The following is a 24,592-nucleotide window of genomic DNA, read 5'->3' on the forward strand; positions in this document are numbered from 1 at the left end:
TCAGTATGAATCAAGGCTCTTTGACATGTATATACAACATGCTATCACGTATTGCTCACTGCTTGATTGCACGTCTAACCGTGTAACAGCATCCCAGTAACAAGGCAAATGCTATATGGCTAACGGCTGTAATTAACAGCAGCTTAGTCGCAACAACAAATTCTTAACAACACTTTAAAATGCTGCGTTCCCTGCAATATATGCATTCAATTTAGATTTAATAAGATTATTACACATCTCTCAAAAAAATCAATTGGTACTTAATAGAGATCTTTCGCTGTACAGGAACTACATTCTTCCCTGGAAAAAGAGGCTCATTTTCAGAAAAATGAACATCTATTATTCTCATTAGAAGGCAAACATTCTCATTAATGAAAATATAAGTTTTTACTGATCTGCTATATGTGGCAGACATTTTTGGATATTATTACATAAAGGCAAGTTTCTAGATGGATAATTGAATGAAGTATCTTATAATGCTGACAGATCTTCCAAGAATGTATTCTAAGAGTCTGTAAAACATCTGCTTAAATAGCAATGAATAAAAGGAAAATAGCTGGTTTGAAAGAAATTACAACAGATGAAACCACAGTGTAACAGATTTGGAGAAGAAAAGGAATATTATATTGCATATCCCTGACTATCACTGCAAGATATATGTACAAAATTACAGTCAGGAGCATAATTTTTTGGTAAATATATATTTGTGTGTAATAGTTAAAATTACACAAAAGACTATTTGCTTTGAGTCATGTTAAATTCGGTTAAAACCCTTCTTTGCCTGTGACCCACCTACTTCAAACACAGCCAATCATTTAGAAATCCAAGTGATTTTCAGAGGTTTTAGGAAAAGTATTAAAAAAAAACTGTATCATTCCATCTTCGATTGGAACATTTTAATGGATAGCATTTTACTGAAGAGGACAAGACAATATTAAAGATGACTCCAGTTAGACTCGTAATTGAGCAAAATTAAAACTTTGTTCACCTTACTGCTTTAAGATGTATTATTTTTTAATTTGTATTAGTTTATACCATTTGACTTCTTCAAATACCACCCTTCACCTAACAAAAGAGAAAAAGGCTGACAGGAAAAAATTACAGAACTACAGTTAAGGAAAACAGTACTTTATTTTATAACCAAATTAAATCACAGAAACATTGTTACAGAAGTGTACTTGTAGCAGTATTTTTAAGTTACCAAAAAAGATTACAGAGAGGCCTGTATGAAATGACTTACTGATGTATATATTTTATAAATTACCAGACAGATCGAAAGGGAACAACTCTCATTCCTGGATGTACTTCTGGTACAGCTTAAGACATCTTGGTGTAACATTGCAAGAGAGATTTCCTCTGCTGCTCCTGCATCGTCTTTGTTCTTTGTAAAACCAGGTTAAGCTTCCAATGCCCTAAAGCCCAGCAACTTGTAATTTTAAGCTTTTCTTAATTTGCTGAGAGAAAGAGGAGAAAATGCTCTACCTTTCAATATCAAGGGAAGTACCATAATTTCGTGCTCATCACCGTAAATCACTGCCTGATGAATGCTCAGTGAGCTATGCTACCCTCTTTGCCCAGTATCTCCTTGCAGCCCTTGGTAAACACCGTTTTTGAGTACTCACTGGCCAGGAGTCACAGCAAGGGTTTCACAGGCACGGATAGGCAGATCCTGCACGAACCTTCGTTAGTGCCTTTCAGAATCCTTTCGGTCACCAAAGGATAACGCTAGAGCAATTTCTATAATTTAACTACACATTCTATGAAAAAGGACTTCCATCTTTTACCACTAGAAGCTTGTAATTTTATCAGCCCCTTAGAAAAGTCTTTTCACACCAGGTTTCTTCCCTGGACCCTCCAAACTACAAGGCCAGCCCCCCTACATAGCAGGAAYAGCGTTCACAAGTGACACTTCATTCCCAGTGACACGTACTGAAATGTTCTATTTACTTCATTAAAATTAGTGATCTTAAAAGATTCCATGCTTGTGAAATTGCTTTTAAAATTTCGAGAAACTTTTATATAAAAACCCAAGTATTACAAAGCATTTTTCCCTTAGGTTTGCAGTGCTGCTCATATTGCTGTTTATGAATTTCTTTTTTCCTTCCTCTAGCAACCAAATTATTTTCAGATTAAACACAGAATTACTTACGTGATATAACACTGTCAATATATTGTGGTAAATAGGGAGCCCATGCATCAATGGTTTCTTTCCGACCCGCCTGTTCGATTCTTCTCAGTTCTGCTAACAGTAAGGCCTGGGCAGCTTCTCTTACCTGTAAGGCCAACCACAATGTCATACAAACTCAAATCTTATTTATTAACATGTGTTAAGTATAATTTATAACAGAGAAAAAGCAACATTTTAAAAAACGAGCTAAGCTTTTTGATTATTTTTTCCCCAACGCCCCCCACTTTAAACACAGAAGCAAAATAAAAATCAACACGACAATGCCCAAGCTATCCTGACTCTCAACAGAGGACAGAGCGTAGATGCGCTGCCCCAGGAGAAAAGCAGAGGATGAGCTTCACGACTCTGCCCCTTGCACAAGCGCGCTGCATAAACCAAACCGCCGTTCCCCCTCTGCTGGCCTCCGCTCGCTCGCCCTTCTCGGGGCGCTCTGCCCTGCTTCCCTGCCCTTAGCCGAACAGTAGTGCAAGCTGCTCACTCTCGGAAACAAGGCGGCTCACAGCTGAACTTCACGTTTGCACAGGGTAAYGTTCAATGCACATAAGTAAAATAGCTATCACCTTTCACAAAGGAGCAGCTCTGATCTACTGAAGGAATACCACGATTTAGTTTTTTGGAAGCCGTTCTTGTGATCATCTTTCTCTACCATGTTTCCAAAACCGACAAAGATAAACAATGCTTAAATAATTTTTCCAAATGTCAAGAATGTTGGAATGTAGTAGCAAGACAAAGTCATTTAAAAATAATTTTTTCACATGGAAGACTTAGCAATAAAAGCAGAAGAAAAAAATATATAAAGGTTTTCCAAAGTTTAAAGGAATTTTGTTTTTTTTAACACCAAGAAATACAAAATACTGTCTTGTACTATTTGTCCTTACTATTTGTCATTTATTCTACCTGAAGATTCCATAACATTTATAAATATACATATCAGTTTTGTCCTAAAGGATTTAACACACAAAGAAGCTAAGTCACTTGACCAAGGTCAAATAGAAAATTGAGGACAGAGAGGAAATATGGACAAGAAGCAAYGGGGACAAATTGAAACACAGGAAATTTCATCTGAGCACAAGGAAACACTTTTTTTCCTGTAAGGGAGGTTGAACACTGGAAAAGGTTGCCCAGAGAAGTTGTGGAGGCTCCATCCTTGGAGATATTCAAAACTCTCTCTCCAGAGATCCCTTCCAACCTCCACTGTTCCATGATATAAATACAATATCCGGACACCTAAAGGTAGCCAGTAACTCGACTTCTGTTGTTTACAAATTTTAATTAGTTTCAAAGTAATTATGCTCTCAGGAAACCATCTCACCATACATACTATCTAGCAAAAGACAAGTTCTGCAACAGGCAATCAGGTAGCAAAAAACACTCCTAATTAAGTTACAAGACTGCAGAAGACCTACAGTCCACAGTCCAGTTCTGTTATTCCTTTCTTACTTTGAAAGCTGCACAATCAACAAAATTTTTGCCACAACAGCATAGGTGTAGTGTTAAGGCCAACTAGTCATTTATCAAATAGTTGGGTGACAAACTATTTACTGACTACTGTATACGTACTCCAAAAAATAAAGCAACTCAGCAGTCTCTTGAAAAAAAAAAAAAAAAAAAAAGGTAGAAAATTTTTTTGATCCTAATGAGATTCTTGATGGAATCTTGAAAAATTTTAACCCAATAATTTTCTTTTTAAATATGTACAGCAACATTTCTGCTTACTACATGCCACACACAAGGTAAGAAAATTTATAGACATGATTACACTTCCAACATTGACACATTAACTGCAAAATTAACCAACTGCATGTGAAATAAGTAATAACTATAGAAACTTATGTGTCGGAAACAAATTAGTATTCCCTACTCTAAGGAAAAATGGATTCATAAAAGATAACAGCATCAGATATTTTAGGAAAAGTACACTCTATTTGCATAAATAGAGAAAAATCCAGAAAGCAACAAAACAGACATTCGCGTATTTAGGTTTTGTCTGCAGTGTAAGGAACACTCCCAGTTCCCCTTCTACCCCCCTCCCAGCACCTCCAGATAGAATACAATGAAACAAAACTCCAAAAATTGGGGAAACGAGCTTTTCTAGTGTCAAATAAGAGTATTCACAGTTGTCGTAGAACAAGGATGACATCCAGTGGCCAATTAGGTAAATCACAGATATACATTATTATTACAGAATCAGTGAGGTTGGAAGGGACCTCTGGAGGCTGCCCACGTCCAGGCCCCCTTCTCAAAGCAGGGTCAACAAGAGCAGGTTATTCAGGGCAACAAGAGCAGGTTATTCAGGGCTGTGTCCAGTCTGGTTTCGAGCATCTCCAAGCGATGGAGACTCCACCACCTCTCTGGACAACCTGCTCCAGTGTCTGGCCACCCAAACTTCAGTTTGGGTGTTCCTCAGGTGTCGTTCCCCACCAAAATGCAATGTACTAGTTTAAAYCAAAGAATCTAACATTTAAAAAGGCAAACTGAGATTTGAAAACACTATTTTGCCCCTTTAATGTACAGTATTAACCATAAGCAGGAAAAAAGTAAGCAGTACAAAATTACTACTGAAGTCACCTCCAAGCATCGATCCTGCCACCTGCGAGCTAGCATCTCCAGAAGAGGAGGTCTAAATTTATCCAGTCCTAACAGGTCAGGGAGCATAACGCAGTGCATAGCAGCGAGCTGGCTCCACCCTGTTAAAATACATCATAACAGGAACATCAACAAAATACACACTGAAGCAATTTTAAGTTTAAAATACCATCAAAGAAATTTCCACTGGCCACTGGGGGAGAAGGASGGCAAGAGGAAAAAAAACAAAAAACAAAACAAACCACTACAGCTATTTAAAACACTACAGCTATTGTCTTAAACAAAACAACAGAATTCTTTTGGACCCCCAAAGCTCTAGGGATAATACGTGTCTTTTTACCAATTCCAACCAACTTCAGATCAGGTTTTACAGTGCGTGAGCTGCCTGTTTCAGAAACAGAGACTGAATGAGCTCTTCAAGAGAAATAYCTGGTCAGATCTCTTAAACACATGCAATCTCCAAGAGAGATACCAGCAGAAGACTGTCTCAAATTAGTCGTGATTAAATGCAAACATCCCTCTCGTTTCCCATCCCCTCTCAAGAACGCTTCCCAAAAGTAACAATATTTAGCTACATACTTGGATTTTGAGGTTGCAGCCTTATGAATATGCTCAACATACTTACTAGATACAAAAAGAGTTCCTAAAAGAAATACTATGGCTAATACTTTTAAAAGCATAAGCCATGGTCCTCAGTTCAAGATTACTTTAGATGACCTGTTCAAACAATAATTTCTATTACTTATCAAGACCTTTAATGTCCTACTTGCAAGTGTGATATAATCCAGTTACAGAAAACTGAATATATGAATTATCATTAGAAAAACTGTATGAGATTTTGTTTAATTTTAAAAGTTATGCAAAAGCACACAAGCACGTTTGCTTGCTATCCTCATCTTTCCATCTAAATCTTACTTCAACATGCTTACTTCAGATATAATCATACCGTAACCCTCAAATACTATGCAGTTAAAAACAGAAAAGCATATCAAGTTCAAACAACATAGCTTTTTAAATTCTTGTAACTTATTCTACACAAAAAATTTCTTTTATTATTATGCTCTATGTTGACTTGAGAAACTTGATGAATATTTCAGATGAGCATATAGATTTGTATTTTTAAATTGTCAGCATTAGATAGAAGTTGTGTGCGTGCACACATGCCAATCTTTTTGGCAGAAGGACATTCTTCATAAAGTTGATAAATATTTTATTGGGGGGGGGGGAAAAAAACACACACCACCAGCCACGAAACCCATGTAGCTTAAATCCAAGCACTTTAAGTTTTCGTAAGGATCAAAAATAGAATTTAAAGCGACATGAAAACAATTTTGTTTCTGTTTCTTTTCAAAAGGACCGTTATATTTGYAGTCTTTCAGTTTGTAATGGAGACTACAAAATGCTGGTGTTCGTTCATCACAGAAGTGGAAACACTATCACATACTCATGCTAGAAGGCGCTCTCAAGACTCTAAATTGATTTGAGCCTTCCTACTGTGAAACAGAAGTTATATCCACAATGGAAACACAGGAAACAGCACACAAAAGAGAACACAAAACCAAACACATTACAACTTCTGTCATTCATATATTACCACATTTGTAGACAGAGGCATCCAAAAAAGCACAGCACTATTTCTTAGTTAAGGGAGCAGTCGATATAGCATTCTTCTAGAAAGAGCCTTCCAGAAGAACAAGCCTTATCTTGTTCTTAAATTTGTCAACTTAAAGATTTATATTTTCCCTACTTGAAAAGACTGAAGATTATTTGTTTAAAAAAAAAAAATCAGCAAGTTCTAAAACATGAAACATCAGTAAGTTCTGAAATATAATCTTCAAAACAATATTCAAGAACTGACTTTCCACAAAGTCCAAGACACACAAACAAGATCTACTCACCCTTTACCAGCATTAATGGCAAACTATACAAAATTAAACTCATTGCCTCTGTTTCTTACAAAGAGAAACACCTACATAGATTTAATTAAAGTCATGTCATAACAATGATAAAGGACATTAGTTGAAAGTAAGAGACAAATAGATAGAAAATGAAGAAAGAATACCTTCATTTACTAAGAAACAGGTATGTAAAGTAGGAGCAGTGTCAGAGCCAGAGTGACCAGCTTCAGTGCTAGAAGAAACAGCAGGAGCAACTTGCAGAAGAAAAAAGAAGAAATAAAGAGAAAAAAAATAGGAAAGTGAGGATAGCAGCTTCTGAAAAAACAGATTAGTATTACTGAAGAATGAAAAACAAAACTGGAGGAAACTATGATAATATTAAACTAAAAAAAAWTTCTAGGTTTTACAAGAAGTGCAATGTCAGTGAGAGAAAGACATGCAACTGCAGAAAAACACAGATATACTAACATAAATTTATGCGTTTTGAAAAGACAAAGTACCTGTAAACAAAAAGATTACAAATACGTTTTTAAAGAGCGTGGATTCATTTTGCAACACTTCACTATGAATAGAAAAATACAAGATCCACCATTTAGGTGTTTTTCCCATATCTAGATAGCTTTTGAGTTTCCAGTATTCATTAACTAGCCTAGAACCAAACGTCCAGTTTATCTATTACTCTAAAATGCCACAGAATGTATTACTGTTAGTTTTAATATCATTCTGTTTAAATGGGTCTCAATATTCAAATAATTTTAAACCTAAACCAAAGAAAGCACTAAGAATATACAACATAAACATATAAAACATACAGTATAAGACTGTAGACAAGCAGCTATAGAAGAGCACAGTTCATGAGTGTTATTCAAGGCAGGAGTTGCGGGGTTTACTTTGTAAACTGCTAATTTCTCGGTGCAAATGCACTTTAAAAGCAGTTCTAAACATTACACTTCACTAATGCTTCATGACTTGAAATTATCACATGAAAAGATACGTAGACCTTATGGCACACACATGCCCCAACCAGAGGTCAACGTTAAGATTTACAGGTCACTATCTGACACTTCCTGCCTGTAGAGAAATTATCATATGTCATGCACAAGCATCTTCAGATTAATCCCCCTCTTTTATTCCGCTGCAGAACAACAATGGGTTCAAGCTCCTGAACAGATTCAGCATTGGCTTCTGAACAGTATGTTTGCTTGTCACGCAGTGAACTACTTTTGTCACTGTAGGACATCTGCATCAAAACTGCTTTTTCCATACTTTCCACATGAACGCATCGTGATGGCACGTGTACAGTGACAGGACGACTAGCATAAATCACATCATGACAACAAAAAATAGTTTCAGTAGATGTGAAAAATGGCTATTTAATTTATGAAAAAAAGACTAATTCTTTGTAAAGAAGTGAAGTCTTATTTTGAAGTTTTCTTTCTCTCTCTCTCTCTTTTTTTTTTTTTTTTTTAATTGTTAGCTCCCTTCAAATGCCACTATTTGTATCGACCACTGTAACAGAGGCAGCTGGCCCAATAGCTGAGTAGCACTGAGCTCTAGTGATCTCAGGACAAATACAGGTCAAATAGATGGAGATCAAGCATGTCATAATAGGCATTAATTGTAGCTGTACTAATGATTTTTTTTTAAATAATAGCACTAGAAATCTATAAAAAGCAAGATGCTGCACATAGCACTTAAGGGGATGTACAGGTAGGATACTGAGGAAACTCAAGACCTGAGTGTACCCTCAGAAACAAAACTATCTTCCCCCAAGAGCATGTACCACATGCCAGTAGAAATTAAGAACTACAGTGTTTTTCTGTACTTTCAACAGCACATAGAATTTCATTTTTATTAATTCTTTTCCCAAGCAGTTTTATACATTTCCTTTTGGTAACAAAAATATGTCTATTTATCATTGTAATTAGTAAACCTATTTCAAAGAGAAATGACAGTTTTCATTCTGGAAAGGATAATCAAAATGGAACTATAGAGAAACATAAACCCTACCTGTGAGAAATACATTTTTTTTAACATCAAATTTGCCATATAAACATAATTTCTGGGAAACCTTGACCTTTCAAACGCTTCTCTTTCAAAATAAAAAGTAAATGGTTGTAAAAAACAAAACAAAACACCTTTTACATGTTAAAGACAACAGCCCTTCCTGATTTTTTGGGGATGTATTTCTGCTTTTTGCTATTGCCCACTACTTCTCTATTTATGCAGTATCCCTGATCACGAAAAGAAAACTTGATGCATACCATTCCTAAGATGAGTTTCCCTTTCCAGCTGCAGGTCACAGTCAGATCAATGGGGTATATACCCCTTCTCTGTTTTATCACACAAGTGAAACGGCCCTCAAAGCCAGGAGTAATTCTGCAATCAACTTCCTCTACCGGCTTCAAAGCTCACACCTCGATGTTCTCCCCAAATTGTTAAAGCCTTCAGCTGCTCTCATGTTGGCAATGGTTGGATTCTAGCTGCAATTGGCCTTTTCAGASAGATTTTATTTACCTGTTATCCCCAATGGATAAACATTTCAACTCCTTTCTACCAGCACCGCAGGTGCACTACCCTTCTCTTCCATGAACGATGTCTGGCCACATCGTCCCCCCTTCTGTTCTCTTTCCAGCAATTCATTTGCTCCTTAATTTTGTGCTCAAGTAAAAATTGGCCATATTATGATATTTCACATTTACTTTATTTTTGGCATTAGGAGAATTAGTTCATTTGCCCCATCAAACAGCAGTGACCTAATTTAGAGAAAGTGCAGAAGGAGCCACGTTCTCTTTTGCCTCTTTGTTCTCGGGAAGCCAGTATTTCCTTGGGGCTTCTAGCATCYGGAGGAAGCTCTCTTTACCACTCCACTCTGCTCCAGGAGAAAGCTCATGTCTAATGTTGTGCACATCCTTCTCTTATATCACATATTGTTTTATATCTGTATACTTAATCACTGTATTTATAAAAGAAAAGATAGACACTAGAAAAGACTATTAAAGGATCCTAAACGATCATCCATTGCCATATTTCATAACTGCAATTGATGACAGTAGTAGCAGAAGTAGAAGTAGTGTTTAAAGAAACATTTGTCTTCACCTTTCTTAAAAAGGAGAGGTAATGTGTATATATTACTTACATGTGTTTATCTTTAAACTTTAGCTTAGATGTATTATAAGCATTTTTGTATTGGGCCAGTCTGTGTACCACTTAGTTGTAGACTTTAAATGTTTGACTGTCACCTGATCCTCAACATCAGAATGCTTGGGAGCACTTAAAGCATGCAAAAATTCAATGTCAGAGGATGACTTCATGACAGTATCAGCACCTTCTATAGATTTTTAAAAAGGCCTTAGTCATTAAAATTTTTGCCTAGAATATTACACTACCTTTTTCCCCCCATGTAGAAGCTAGCAATATTTTTTTTATCACTTGATAGCAAGTTGACAACTTCAGTGTCAAGAGCTGAAATGAGATATCAAATTGTTTTACAGAAGGTGAGTTTTACCTTGCTTAATTTGTCCTTGAGCTGCATGACTTGAAATTGAAGGGGGTGCCTTCACTTTTGACATCTCGGGAGTGCCTGGCCTAGGAGGCCTAAATATAAAGTGTGTGTGAAGGGGGAGAAGAAAGGGGGGGGGAGGAAGAAAAAAGAAAAAAAAAAGATTATTTGCTAAAGATATTGTAATTAAATGAACTTTGAAAGACAACCCTGTAAGTAAACTCACTTTGACATCAAAAAACAGAACTCAACTACAATTCCTAGATAAGTTTACCCTTTGATGAAATAGGATGAAAAGTATATCTATACGTTTTCATTAATTCAGAATTTGACCTACTAGTTATAAAAACTCTTTAAAAACAACAAGCATTAAAAATAAAGGACAAAAAATGGCCTCTCAGCCCTATCAGTGCAAATTATGGCAACTCTATGTTACATTAACATTTTAACTTACATAACTCCATTAAAAGCAATAAAGCTATCTTGGCATGAAAAATAACATTGTGAAGAAAGAAGAAATACATTCTGTTCATCTAGGTATCAAATGTTATCACAGTCATTTAATACATCAAACCCAAGAGTAATAATAAACAAATTAAAATCCATACTAAAATCCAGACTCTGAAAGAAAGTTATCACAAGTTAAACAAAATGAATATTTGCCATACCTGGTTGGACCTTTCTTCATATGATCGCCAATAAAAGTTGCATTAGTCATACTCATCAATGTGTTGGCCAGTGAAATAATAGACAGGAGATGCTGAGTGGTGACAGCACGTGATACACCATATGTCCCCTTTCCTAGTCCTTCAGTAATGGACATTTTTCTTCCCAACTCCACACTATCATACGACGGTTTACCTATAGACTGATTATATCCAGGAAGCATGAGAGACATGTGGCCTCCTCTAGACAGTAGGCCAAAGGACACAGAACAGTGTGGTTTAAGCATCCCAAGACGATCAAGGCAAAGCTCATCTAGAACAGAATTCAAGCCCCAGGCGTGAAGACAGGACATAAAAAGCTTTGCCGTATCCATGGTTAGATTATATTCTAACAAGGTTAATGGTTTAGATTTGCTAGAGCGATATTCTGGATCACTGTCTTCTCTTCTCTGTCTTACTGATTCTTCATCCTCATCTTCATCATCAAGAAGATGTTCTTTTATATTCTCTTTGATGGTTTCCTTGACCTGCTGGAAGAGAACTGCTGCTCGTTTACCAGCCAGAAAAGAGCCGCCTTTGTCAGAGCTGCCAGATGCTTTCTGCAAGTTCTCTGGGGAAATAAGTGCAGTATTAGGCCTAGAGGCTTCTTCCGTCAGTAGCTGAATAATCAGTGCTTCTACATCAAAGAAGAGCACATGTATATCTGGATCTGTTAAGTTGGTCTTTATAGCTTGAACCATCAGGGAGTTATGTGAATATTTAGGTAAATTCCCCTGTAATTAAAAAARAAAGAAAGAAAGAAAGAAATTTTAATTGGACTACTTAATACTTTTCACGAAGCTAATCCATAAATTGAGGAAACTCTGAAAACTCACATGGGTGTAAAACATGTTATGAAAATGTTAGAGAAGAATTTTACAACATTCTTTTTAGATGTCAGAAATATGAAACATGATCAAATATGACATCCCTAAAATATGAAATCCCACTTACAGAAGTTTCAGATAAATACAGCTCTCTAGATAGGAAGGAACTTCACATTTGTTATACGGAACATGAATTCTCAAAGATAAGTTATACTCCAATTACAAGAAAAACCTAATAGTTTGTTTTTATTAAACTTAAAAAGCACCAAATAGTTTACATTTGGATATAAGGAGCACTGAAAAAGCAATGTAGTCAAAGCTCCTATCTCTTGCCTCATCTAAACTCAGCCTTAATTTTAATATCAGGTCTTTCAGTTTGATATTCTCTTAAGCATCCCTATTATTTCCATTCTCTATAGTCTTTTTTTAACCACAAATGCACATTTAACAGCAGATTAGGCATGCAGAAATCAACAGTGTTTGAAGTTTTTATAAATACACTGTATGTATATATAAATACACACATGCTATATATCAGTTATTTGAATTATATATAAACTCTCTCTATATTATATAAAAATTATGCAGCCATTTTCATTCCACTTCCAGAACAATAACGAATGTATTTATCAGTATGAATCACAGAAACACTTGCCTGTTCTAACGTCTGTTAATTGGAAAGTTGGACACGTACGCCCATTTCTTCCCTCCCTCAAGGACCTTCTCTCTCAAGACAGTACATATTTCTAATCCTATGACTATTTAGCCTCCTTAATAATTTTGTACAGGATTTCATAGCAGGTGTTTGAAAATTGAATTTACATATATATACATATATAATTTACAGATATTCCTCTTCCATTAAGCTATACAGACTCTAAAAATGGTGTTAGCTTTAAAAAAGCATGTCTGCCATATCCTGTTCACTGACTGCTCCAGTGTACGGTGCTGTTTATGGAATAAGAATGCTATCGTAATGCCCAGGGTGCTCTCTCACACCGATCTTTTTGCCCGTAAAGCTCTGCTTTTTCCGTGGCTCTGATATCTTATATTCTTCAGGGATATAAGATTTTTTAAATGAGTTTTTTTTTTTTTTTTTTTAAACAGGAAAATTCTTCAGAGGAAAAACCGATCTCCCTGAAGTTTTATATTAGCTTTATCTTTGGAAACTGATCTCCCCAGAAGATGTTAAGTTATACTGTGCTGCAGTCAGGAGCAGCTGATGATCCAACCGTGGTTTCTTCTGGGTTCATTTCTGAGGATTACTGAGTGTTCATTTCTGAGGCTTCTGAGTATTACTGAGTATTCTGAGCAATTCAAGAATAACCTAAAAAGAATCATATTTTTAAGGCACTAAGACACTGCTGCTTTTATCTTGCCTAAACATAATATGCACAAGGTTTGTTCGAGTTTATTTGAAAATTACAAAGTCAAATAAAACTGAAAAAATGGATTGCTTTAATTTTCCACCATACTGATAGTTTATTTTTTAATTTGCAGACTGTTAACTTAAAACTACTAATATTTTGCTTACTTAGAATGAATATCCACATATATTTTATGGTATGGTGTTGCAGTAGAAGAGAACAAGTACTGATTACTGGTTTGCTTGCTGCACTCACTAGTTCTTGTTCATTTTTAAAGGATGATTCTCAATGAATACACAATGAACAGTCCTTGATGTTTTCACAGCCTCAGCTGTAGTTTCAGGCACTGAATCCACCAATGACCAGTCTTTTATAATTCAGAATCATATTTTTTTTTGTCTCTGAACAGACAGCTTATTGCCTTGAAGGAAGGTCTCCTTTGACATCTCCTCACATCATGAGAGGTTTTCTCTACTAAAATATCACCAACAACCATCCCGAAGAGTGCTCTTTAAACATTTTACATTATTCCAATGCACTGATATTGTAAAACCCACCAACAGATGAGACAACAAAAGCATATGCACACGGACACCTCAAGAGACATACTCAGAACACACATAAAAAGACTCTCCAGCACTGAAAATGCAGACCTGGCAAAATCTTCAATAACATGTGCTGCTCCACAAGAATCAAATAATTCTTAGTTTCTATCTTTCCTCAGATTAAAATCCATTTCAYTTACGTAATGAAATTAAGACTCTACCAGAAGGAAACTTCACATTTGGTCATGAGGGTTATGAAAGAAAGATTAAATGGAGACCATCATCTTCTCTCTCTTTTCTTACATTTATTAAAGAAGCTGCAGTGCAGATTAGTTCAGAATGCTACAGAAACAGTCAAGGGGCCCAAAGTCAGCACAAGAGCAAATACCCAAATTCTGCTCCTTTTTTCCTGTGGTCAGCTCTGAGAATAAGGAAGTTATGCTTATTAAATAAGTCTGTCATGAGAAGCAAGTCACGAATAATAGGAACCAGAATAGAAATAATTAAATGTCAATAAATAATAACTGCTACTTATGTTCCACAATGCACTGATTTATTCACATACTCCTTATTTATTACAAATCTAGGTATTATTTTCTCAGAAGGTAACGTAGGTACTTTTTTATACAATGGTCTCTGGTAATGGTCTCATTGATAAAATTAGAAGCAACAATGTTAACAAAAATATTTTAGCTATTAATCATCATTGCTCTTTTTCGCTCTTTTTGTCCTTTGTGTGCTGCGTACTGCAACGGAATTGCTGCCTTCAGCAGCCAGCAATACCCTGATCAGAGCTGAGATACCTGCACATACAACATCAAGGTTTACACATGTAGAAAGTGATACTGGATTCAGTAGGAATACTAGTACACAAGTCTGAACACGTATCTTTGTGGAAACAAGATGGTGTTCTGAAGAACGGTCTCTATACATTCTGTTTGAAAAAAAATGTCGTTTAATGCATGAAGAAAAATACTGAAACATCCTGGAAGCAGATCTCTGCTCCCCTCTGCTGGCTCACAGCCAAAACTACCAGCACTAATTAAAGACAAAGCAAAAATGCAAGCTCTTTCTCTTAGGACTCGGTTACAATTTTAAATGGCATTAATAGGATAATCAAATTTACTACCTGCATAGCCTACTCAGACAGGTCATTATTAGGGGAAAAAAAAAGTTAGGATGAATGGTAGCATACTAGCTCATTGGTAAGAAAACGTTTAAGCAGGAGACAGAATTGGAAGGGACCTCCGGAGATCGAGTGCAACTCCCTGCTCAAAGCAGGGTCAGCTAGGGCAGGTTGCTCACGGCAAGGAAAGCCTCTCACACACCTCCTTAACACACAGCTCCAAGGATATTTTTTCCTCAGTTTCCTTCAAGATAATTTTGCACATCTTTGTATTAAATTTTTATTTTAATAGAAAGATAAAATTAAAATCAGCTGTCATAGTCTCTCTGTGGCAAAGTATAAAACCCTCCCAAGGCCAGAAGTCATCCTTTCTCTGTATTTTGCACCTTTAACAAATATGCATGATGCGAAGCCCAGGAGAAGCTCTTCCTTCAAGCCCTCCTCCGATGATTTGTGCTGATATGCTATTTAGCCCATAAGCTAAACTACCTTTGGTACTTAAGCCTACTTCTAAAATTTACTTTTTGCTTCCCTCTCCCCCCACCCCTATTGTCTCTGCCGTTTGCAAAGACTGACAGGCAGCTACGTTCAGCCCAACTCCATCAAAGACCGAAAAATCTGAGCCAGAATCTAGGACTGCACCTAGGCTCTGGGTCTCTTCTCATAATTATATAAATAATTAAATTATATTTTTGAACTACTGGAAGATTGATCAAGCATATAGAAATGAGAGTATATAATTTGAAAGACCTAAGGACCTCATTATTTTAAAGCAGATTTAATATGAACAGTAGCAAATTAAAATTAGGAGGATACTCAGCATCAACTCGTGTACTGTACTGTCCTCCACACTGTAGTTCCTTTAAAGTTTTACACAGTACTAATTTTTCCTGGGATACATCCTACATTGTATTCTATTTGCTCTTCAGAATGTTAAAACTAATGTTAAAATGTTAAAATTATTCTTTATATTACATAATTTTGAAATTCAAGGTATTTTTCTGAATTAGTATGTCAATAATAAAGAGCTCTTGTTGCCAGTTGTTAAAAAAAGGACTTCCTCGCTATTCAAAATATTTTAAGGTTGCTTCCTACTTACGCAGTAATTTTAAATTACAGCGAGGACGGAGGCAAACAATCACCCTTTGCCTGCAGAGACCAGCGCGCAGGCTCACGCCCCGCCGCTAAGCCGACGCCTGAACAAGCGCTAACAGAACAGTCTGCCTAGCACGGCTCTTCCCACAAGCATTTATCTGTCGCTCCCGCTGATCACTAGTCCACTGCTGTACTGGCTCAGTGAAGCCCATGTAAATTGTAAACCTGTGCGTGTCTAAACGTACACGCATAAACACGTCACGGCCACGTAGGTGCAGCTCAGTAACAGTTAATGAATGCTTTTAACCAGCTACTACAGACAATCCCACTTGGATTCACCACATAAATTGAAATATTTAGRAATGAGCTAAGCCCATTAAAATCTCGCTTTAAACACTGTTAAAATCCTTCTCAAACCATAATTAGTTTTGAGCATTTAAGTTATGAACAGATATAAGTGGAACCAGCATATGTATATTTTATTAATACTTTTTCTGGCCTGTCGCACAGCCACAATTGGGGGGGGGGGGGAGAAATTCAAGCTATAGCTCCATCTTTAGAAAGGTCTGCAGGAGTGTATAAAGCACGTGTAATATGGTGTGGGGGGGGAGAAGGAAAAAAGAAAGAAAGAAAGAAAAAAAATCAATGCTGATTCCATTCCTCAACGCTAGCGCAAAACAAAAAGGATAAGTCTTCCTTACTATGGATATGGAGCACAGGCTGGATCCTTGTCTGCCCATCAATATTACAAATTAACAGAAGGTATACAACTGAGCAAGTAATCCAAATTTATACAATGGTACTAAATCCAGATTTTTAAAAACTCAACCTGAAAAACACTGATATAATATAAACTGAAGGAGGAGGAAGCATCAAAAACAGTAACATAAACTGGGGAACAACATCCAGAGGAATACTGAAGGGATTACTTTCGTTGATGATATTAAATATTTATTATTACCCATCTGGAAGGCAAAACAAATAGTTTATTTGGAGTATAACCTTATGTCCTTGCTAAACTTGGAGAAAAAGACAGTGAAAGTAGTACCAACTTATCGATACTGAAAAGGAAGTTTAAAAATGTTAGACTCCAGAAAGGAAAATCACTACCATTGAGAGCACAAGATGAACACATATAAATGAAAAAAGAACTAGGTGAACTAGGTCCCATGGCTAGATTTAATGGTTGGCATAGATTAGGCTCTAAGTAAAAATTCAGCCTGCAATAGCAGGTTACAAAAGTAGGTACTCTAATCACTCCATTTCTCAAGGCAGATCTTTTTAAACAAGCTTCAAAATAGAGCATGTAATCTTAGCTTGGTATTGTGAGAGGTCACTATGCTACAGCTTGAACCAGTATTTCCAGTGAAGCTCTGTAGATGATGGTATGTTACTAACACAATACATTAAGAAAAGCAACAATGATCAATTTACAGCCCTTAAGTCTTTAAAATATAACTTTGATAAACAATAAAATTCACTTAACTTTTTCCAGCTAAAAATACCTATATATATTCTTATTCTATGGGCTGAAACCTTTAAACTGAAGAATTTGAAAAATTCCTGTTGTATGGGACACTAGTGATTCCCAATGCATGAGAACAGCTCTGAGTCCGAATTCCTTTGGCTTGCCACTATCCAGTCCCTAACACAGCTGATCCATCTCCCTCACCTTCTGCCTACCTGCTCTGTTGGCATGAATGAAAGAAAGAAGAGCACAGACAGCAGCTAATTTGGTGCCTTCAGCACTGGCGGGCTATGAAGAACCCAGTGTCAGGTAATTCTGATCGCTTGCTTCATTATGAGATTTGTTTATAAAAACCATACAGAAAACGTGGGACTTTGACAATTTAAATTTAATAGATTCACCATCATCCTCCATAACTGTCTATATTCATGACATAAAACACAGAATTTTAGTTTTCCCAACAGAGAAAAGGAATAAGGAATATTTTGCTTCCTACACTATGCATCTATGTCTACTCACTCTTTATCCCCCATTCCGGTGTTAAAAAACAAACAAACAAAAAAGCCCTTTGCTTCCGTCTAGCTATGGCCTGCCATAYCCTGGAAGCCGACGTCAGAAAGGTGTTTCCGACAGGATTTCTCTCAGAGGCCCATGATCTCTGTACAGAAGAGTGGTGAAAGAAATCCCTAATGGGTGGAGAGTGCTGAGAGAAATCCCAACAGCTCTTTCAACATACATTTTTCATAAAGTGATTATTCCTCCAGCAACCTTTAACTTCTTAGGCTCTGCACATATATAACTGTTTTCCCTTATAAACTGGGCAACTATTACCATTGCTAAAGGACTCAATATGTTCACAAGCAAAACATAGGACTAGTCTCATATCTAGAGCTTTTAATCACTAATTTTCTATAAAACATACTATTAAAATTGGGAACAAGCCTGTAAAGAAATAAAACAAATATTGCATAATGGGCTGAAAATATAAAAAGTGTTTTGTTACTGTCAGAATATATTTTTTTCTTCTCTTGAATTTATATTCTCACTTTCTTTTTCTAAACCTTCCTCCGATATGCAGTAGAAAAAAATTATTCAATTCAGAAAAGAACTAGTATGCACACCTGAACTCATATAATTTTATTATGTCTGTTCTTAACAGATACTGTGATATTTATGAGTTAAATACATATTGACAAATATTTAAAAAGAAAGTGTTAAAATTTAAACAATAGTTGAGATARAAAATAAATATGCTACTTCCTGAAGGATATCACCTATCTCAAAATGGCATTAACAGGTTTAGAGAAAATATTTTAACTTGTCTTTTCAGAAGCCAACTTCTGAAAGCCAATTTACAACTATACTATAAATTAACATAAAATAAAATGTGTTACAGTTACAGAAGAAATCCAACTACTTCTTTTAAATATGAGAAAATCTGGATTCAGATTCCTTCCCAGTAAGTAGAATTTATTAATTCTACATTAAAACAAACAAACAAACTGACCCAACCCCAAACCCAGAAAAAAAAGCAGGAAACGGCCTCGTGCTTTCAAAATGTAACTCTAGATAACCACCAGCATTAGAAACAATATAATTACATTGAACAAGGCTGAAACGTTTGGTCCAAGAAAACATACTTCTGGGACTGATCCAAAGCATTAAAGTCAGTYTAAGTTTTTCTATTAAAATTATAACGTGCTTTGAGTAAGACCCATTAAGTTTAAAACGATGAAGACTTTCCATACTATATTCCATTGTTTATGAAAATAAGTGTTCCAGATATTGCATTAAAAACAAAAACACGACTTACTTTGTCAGACGCTTCTGAAGCTAAAAGGTTAGTGGCAAGAGTCTGGAGTTTCTGATGCGCCACATTTTTCAGAGCTGCCAGGCTGCGCCTCGTCATGGCCTGCTTCAGGTTGACGGCCGGGTGGCTAAGGGAGTCCACAGCAGCTGGGACCGCCTCGTCACAAGCGTTCAGGATTTCAACTGCTGTTATGCCCATCACACACCTGTCCAGCGCACCTTCGCGTATTTTGAAAAGCGGTAGTTCAGCAGAAACAATTCAGAAAGTCCAAAATATCACAAGTACATCACAGGATGCTATGCCTAAAACTTTTGGTTGTGTAAACAGCTATTTTTAGAACTTACATTCCTAAAGGGATGTTTTTTTCCTAAATTTCCATGATGTTGAAGGATGTAAAGAAAAAAAAAGTAAAACCAAAGCCAAATTAAAAACAACAACAACCACCACCACACACAACGTGATTCTCTACTGATCAGATAGTGATGGTTGCAGTTGCTTGAAAATACCTTTTACTAAAAACGTCAAGACATTTTGAATTCCTTCTCCCACCCAACTACCTGGGTGGCTTAAACTGTCCATGATGGGTATCAGGTTTCTTTTTGCTTCCTAGAACTCAACAACAAAAATTCTCATCTAGTTTTCATAATAAGCTGAAAACAATATTCAGACATTATTACATGTTTGGTTTTTTGTTTTTTTTTTTTCCCTTAACTCAGTTAATGAGTTAGAAGGTAGTTAGTTACTTACGGTATATATTTTGATGAATTATTTCTTGCCTTCTCCCTTTCAAATACCACRAACAATTTTCTACAACATAGCTATTATTTTACGTCTTGTTACCCATTCTGTTAAGGCTTGTTCTTAGCTTCTTGAAGTCTTTTAAACCGTCTGAAAACTAAAGTTTTAACTGTTGACCTTTTTTAAAACAAACAAACAAACAAAAAACCCACTTATGATTATTCTTCACTCTGCAGGTGAAGAATACTCTTCTAGATTTAAGATGCATTTTTACCCTAAGCTTGAAGTAAATTGCACAAACACTAATAAATTTAGAGGACATTATGTGCTGTCAAGGTGGGCATTTCAACGGCTCTCTGTAAAGATAAATAGGAAGTCATGTAGGGAAAAAACAGCCTCAGCAAGGTATACTTCTCCAAAACTAAATGAGTTCTTCCAAATACTGAAATATGTATTTAACAAATGCTTACACAATCTACGAATTTGGGGAACATCTGGAGAGCTAAATTTTTAAATATAAACGTGCAAAAATTTAACTCATCTCCCTGAGATGCAACTTACACAGAACTATTAGCAAATATTTTTTTTTCTTTTTTTAAATCAGTATCTTTGCATTAAACCTTACCAGTATCCATTTGCCAGACGTACACAGATCCATCCGAGCATCCCACCACCAGGTAGTCATCTGAAGGCCTCCATTTTATTACTTGGATAGGAAAAAGGTGACGGGATGCCAGCATGATACATTTTTTCTCCCGCAAACTCAGAAGACCTACTGAGTGATCACTGGCAACAGAGCAAATACAGTGCTGGACTCTTGCCTTAAGAAAAACAAAAAACACACAAGAATTATTTTGACCATAATACAATTAGTTTACATTTAATAAAATACTAAAATACTCTGCAGACTGTTCAGTGACAAACAACCCATTTTATAAGCAAAACACAGTCTCTGGCAAACTTCCTGCTACTTCACCAGAACCAGAATTTCTCCCACAGAAACTCTCTCGAATCCAAGCACTTGCACAGGTCCGAGAACACCCTGCCTCCTCCACATTACCGAGTGGTATGGCTACCTCAGATAGAAAAATTCAATGCACTGAACAACAACATTATTTCATATTTATTAAGGCAGTTCCATACTGATACATTTCTTTGACCTTATAAAGTAACTATTAAGGACTTTTTTTTTTTCTTTCTGTGGAAAAATTGAAAAGTCCCCCCCCCACACACATGCTTTTCAAATATTTAAAATCTGAAAGGCAAATGACTGCAAAAGGTTTAAAACAGTCATAAAAATAATAAAACAAAYTATTTGAAAAACAGATTCAGTCAGTAGATAAAGCAGTTCACCTTCAAATAAAATATAGAATACTTAACTTAACCCTGTCACTTATATTTAAGTTTTTATGCTACAGACGGAAATGCTTTAGCCAGCATGCTGACGCATGTTTCTTAGTAAAACAAGAGAGGCCAAGCATTTTGATTTATAATACAGAATATACATTGCCCTGCACACACACTTAAACACTGCTACAGGTGAAGTTACTCGAAAGAACTACTCATATAGTTTATAGTTTTTAAAACGATATTTTAAATTTTATATATTTATTTTTTCCAGCTTTTCCTAGACTTTGATTGTACGCTAATAGTTAGATAAGCTTTTATAAAAAAAACCCTACATCTACCCTTAGCTTAGTTCAACATGCTAATTCTCAAGTATTTTTAAAGTTGAGATCCAGGGAGGAACAGAGCATATCAGCAGAGCTAAGCAGTGCGAAGATAAAGCAAATGGGCTCAAGGAACAGAAGTAGTAAGAAAATGAGGATAATTACGCAAAAAAAAGTTGTTCAAAAAGAACGATGGAAGACAAAGGGAAATAAAGGGCAAGAAAATTCTGTTAAGCAAAAGAGAGAAACCAGGATTTTCTTTCAAACAAATTAATGTCAATTTGTTCGTAAAACTCTTCTTATTCACCCAAATTATGAAAAACAAGATTACATTTAAAAATTGTGCGTCACTTGCTGTGGAACATTTGCCTCTTGCATTCCCAAGCACCTTCAGGGCAAAGACTTTGCTTCCATGTTGTAAAAACCTTCTCCCACTGTTAATGCTGTATATCACGTAATGCCAAACATTTCCTTAGCTATGTTTTAATATCTAGTTTTTCCACTATCTTTAGTCCTTTACCTGGCTAGATCACGATGCAAACAAAAATGAAATTAACAGAGCAGTTAAAGTCTTTTTAAATATCTGCAAGCGTTAACTTTGGCTCAATTCTAAATCTTCAGTGTTTTATATTATATTCACATTCTCAAGAAGGATTCAAACTTACACTACAGCTTTCTGGTGGAACTAGAAGCTGTGTAATTTCTCCCCCATGTACACAGAAGATATGTTTCATCTCTCCAGAAAATATATCCCATATGATGACTGAGAAATCCACACCGCCTGAGATCAAATACCTTTGATCATAACGAGAAGAAACCTGATGAGGATACAGTAAACATGTAATTTTGTTTCGATGGCCTCGAAGAGTCCGGTGAGGTGGCCAACCTGAGAAGTTTGGGGGGTGAGGGAGGCAGAAGGGAGGAAGGGGGTTTGAAGGAAGAAAAAAAGAAAAAGAAAAAAAGAAAAATTCACTAGAACAGTTTCTAATACAGACCATGAAGCAGCAGTCTGCTCTTGATTAAAAAGATACAGGCATATTGCAATTTGTCCCAAGTTCTTTGAGAATTTGCCTTACCTTGTTTTAAAAGGTTCACAAGTATGTAAGACTTCACATGGACTGAACGATTCTTCTTTTGTCCTGCCACAATATCTCACTTTAAAGTAATCCAGTTTTCCTAAAACAACCTCCCCCCCACCCCCAAATTAAAAGACCACAAAGATGTGGGGGGAAAAAATGTATACATACTCCTCCCAGTCAAACATAAATTTACCCAGGGTTATAACCAAGAGGACAACTATCAGGAAGACTGCAAAAATCTTACTTTGCATTGGCCACAACAGCAGCATGCAAGTCTACACTGTTACACAGGTGGTGCTTGTGCTGAATAGGTTAATGGTATTAAATTTAAATTTAGAAAGAAAATAGTCTTTGTGAACACAGCTGACTGGTAAGCCTTCTATTTACTGAGATCGTAGAGAGCGCTTAAGCCATAGCCATTGTAGCTTTTTAACTAATGAAAAACAAGCCTAGAAAAACTGTCCGATTACATGGCAAACTTGATAAAATAGGGTCAGTACGTTAAGTATCAGAATCAAATTTGTTACGTAATGTCTGCATGACATAGTTGAACTTTTTTCCTCTTTCTATGACTATGCTTTCTAGCATGCACAGCAGTGAAACAAAAATACAGAMGTGCCTGTATGTATCCTATGAGGTTAAGAGTCACCAGCAGTGGACTGCAAAATAATGTTACTGACTTTCAGGCAATTGAGTTTTACATAAAAATTCACTGTTGTTTAAAATTATATAAAGTAAATCAATTATATAAGGAAAATATTATAACTGACAATCTCATATATCCATATAATAGAAAAATATTTAAATATCTTTTTTATTTACCAACATATGTAAAAACTCAAGACAAAAAACATTTGTTCTGAAATGTCAAGATCATAAAAACATTAGGATAAAAATATCTGGAACCAGAATGTACAGCAGCAGGCCAATGTATAATGTACTTTAACTACACGATACACAAGGAGGAATTCTCTTTTAAATGTGTTATTTTCTTCCCAGGGAGATCTTCACAGGCATACTACTACCCCAGCTCAATGTGCCGCCCAGAGCAATTCTGGATAGAAGACAGACCACGTCCCCCGCTGTAACTTTGCTACTACATCTCAGAAAGAATCCAGGAGAAATACCTGAATCCTTCCAGTGAAAGAACATCCCCCAAAACTGATGCAAGCTGGCCACACTTAATTTATCACTTAAGTTTCTCATTCCATAAAAGAACATCAGGCTTGTTAAGAATATGGTTATATGATTTCTCCACTTTCTCCTCTCCCCCCGCTTTTTAAAGCATATTTGTGAAACGGCTTAACGCTCACTTCTTGAAACCATTTCTCATTTCAGTGTGCCTAATAAGGGATCAGCACATTCTGTAACCCARCTGTGCTTTTCTAAAGCTTATTTACATACCTCTCCTGAGCATATGCTCTCCTTGCAGAAGCTGAACTATAGCGGTTTGTGTTGCTGGCACAATAACAATGCTTCCATCCTCCCGACCACAAACCAGACGCCCGTGCGCTGGGATGTACACACTGGCCGTCACTTTAAGTGGTTCATTGATGTTTGGTATTAAGCTTAATTGGTCTATAATTCCAGCAGGGTGAGGACTAAGTTTATTAAAAGCTTCCTGCAGGGATATTGAAGTTGTTGCTTGCAGTCCTGTTTAAAAGGAAAAAAAAAAAAAAANTTGCTGGCACAATAACAATGCTTCCATCCTCCCGACCACAAACCAGACGCCCGTGCGCTGGGATGTACACACTGGCCGTCACTTTAAGTGGTTCAATGAGAATTGGTATTAAGGCTGGTTGGTCTATAATTCCAAGAGGGTGAGGACACTTCATTATAAAAGCTTCCTGAAGGAATTTTGAGGACAATGCTGGCAGCCCTGTTTAAAAGGAAAAAAAAAAAAAAAAAAAAGATTTTCTGAGAAGATCTCAAAGCCTGCTTTTAAATATACCATGTTACAACACTTTAAACCAAGTAAAATACACATCC

The 24,592-nt window shown here is 36.2% G+C and overlaps 1 protein-coding gene across 17 annotated transcripts in view; it reads right to left on the bottom strand.

Moving 5' to 3' along the window:
- The window catches only part of WDR7 (WD repeat domain 7), a 172,634-nt gene that overhangs the window by 122,995 nt on the left and 25,047 nt on the right, over positions 1-24,592 (bottom strand). For 16 of the 17 annotated variants that reach the window (XR_003254270.1, XR_003254271.1, XR_003254272.1 and 13 more), the window contains 8 exons: positions 24,008-24,256; positions 22,190-22,410; positions 20,480-20,675; positions 19,120-19,334; positions 10,843-11,612; positions 10,181-10,269; positions 4,757-4,875; positions 2,150-2,273 (listed from right to left, as the gene is read on the bottom strand). Coding sequence is in view for 14 of the 17 variants with exons in the window: in XM_026070102.1 (XP_025925887.1) it covers positions 2,150-2,273; positions 4,757-4,875; positions 10,181-10,269; positions 10,843-11,612; positions 19,120-19,334; positions 20,480-20,675; positions 22,190-22,410; positions 24,008-24,256 (1,983 nt within the window). In the remaining 3 variants the exon portion in view is untranslated. The remainder of the gene's footprint in view (positions 1-2,149; positions 2,274-4,756; positions 4,876-10,180; positions 10,270-10,842; positions 11,613-19,119; positions 19,335-20,479; positions 20,676-22,189; positions 22,411-24,007; positions 24,257-24,592) is intronic. The other variant, XM_026070099.1, reaches the window with a different exon arrangement.

Source organism: Apteryx rowi, unplaced genomic scaffold (assembly GCF_003343035.1).
Source record: "Apteryx rowi isolate R43461 unplaced genomic scaffold, aptRow1 scaffold_304, whole genome shotgun sequence".
NCBI lineage: Eukaryota > Metazoa > Chordata > Aves > Apterygiformes > Apterygidae > Apteryx > Apteryx rowi.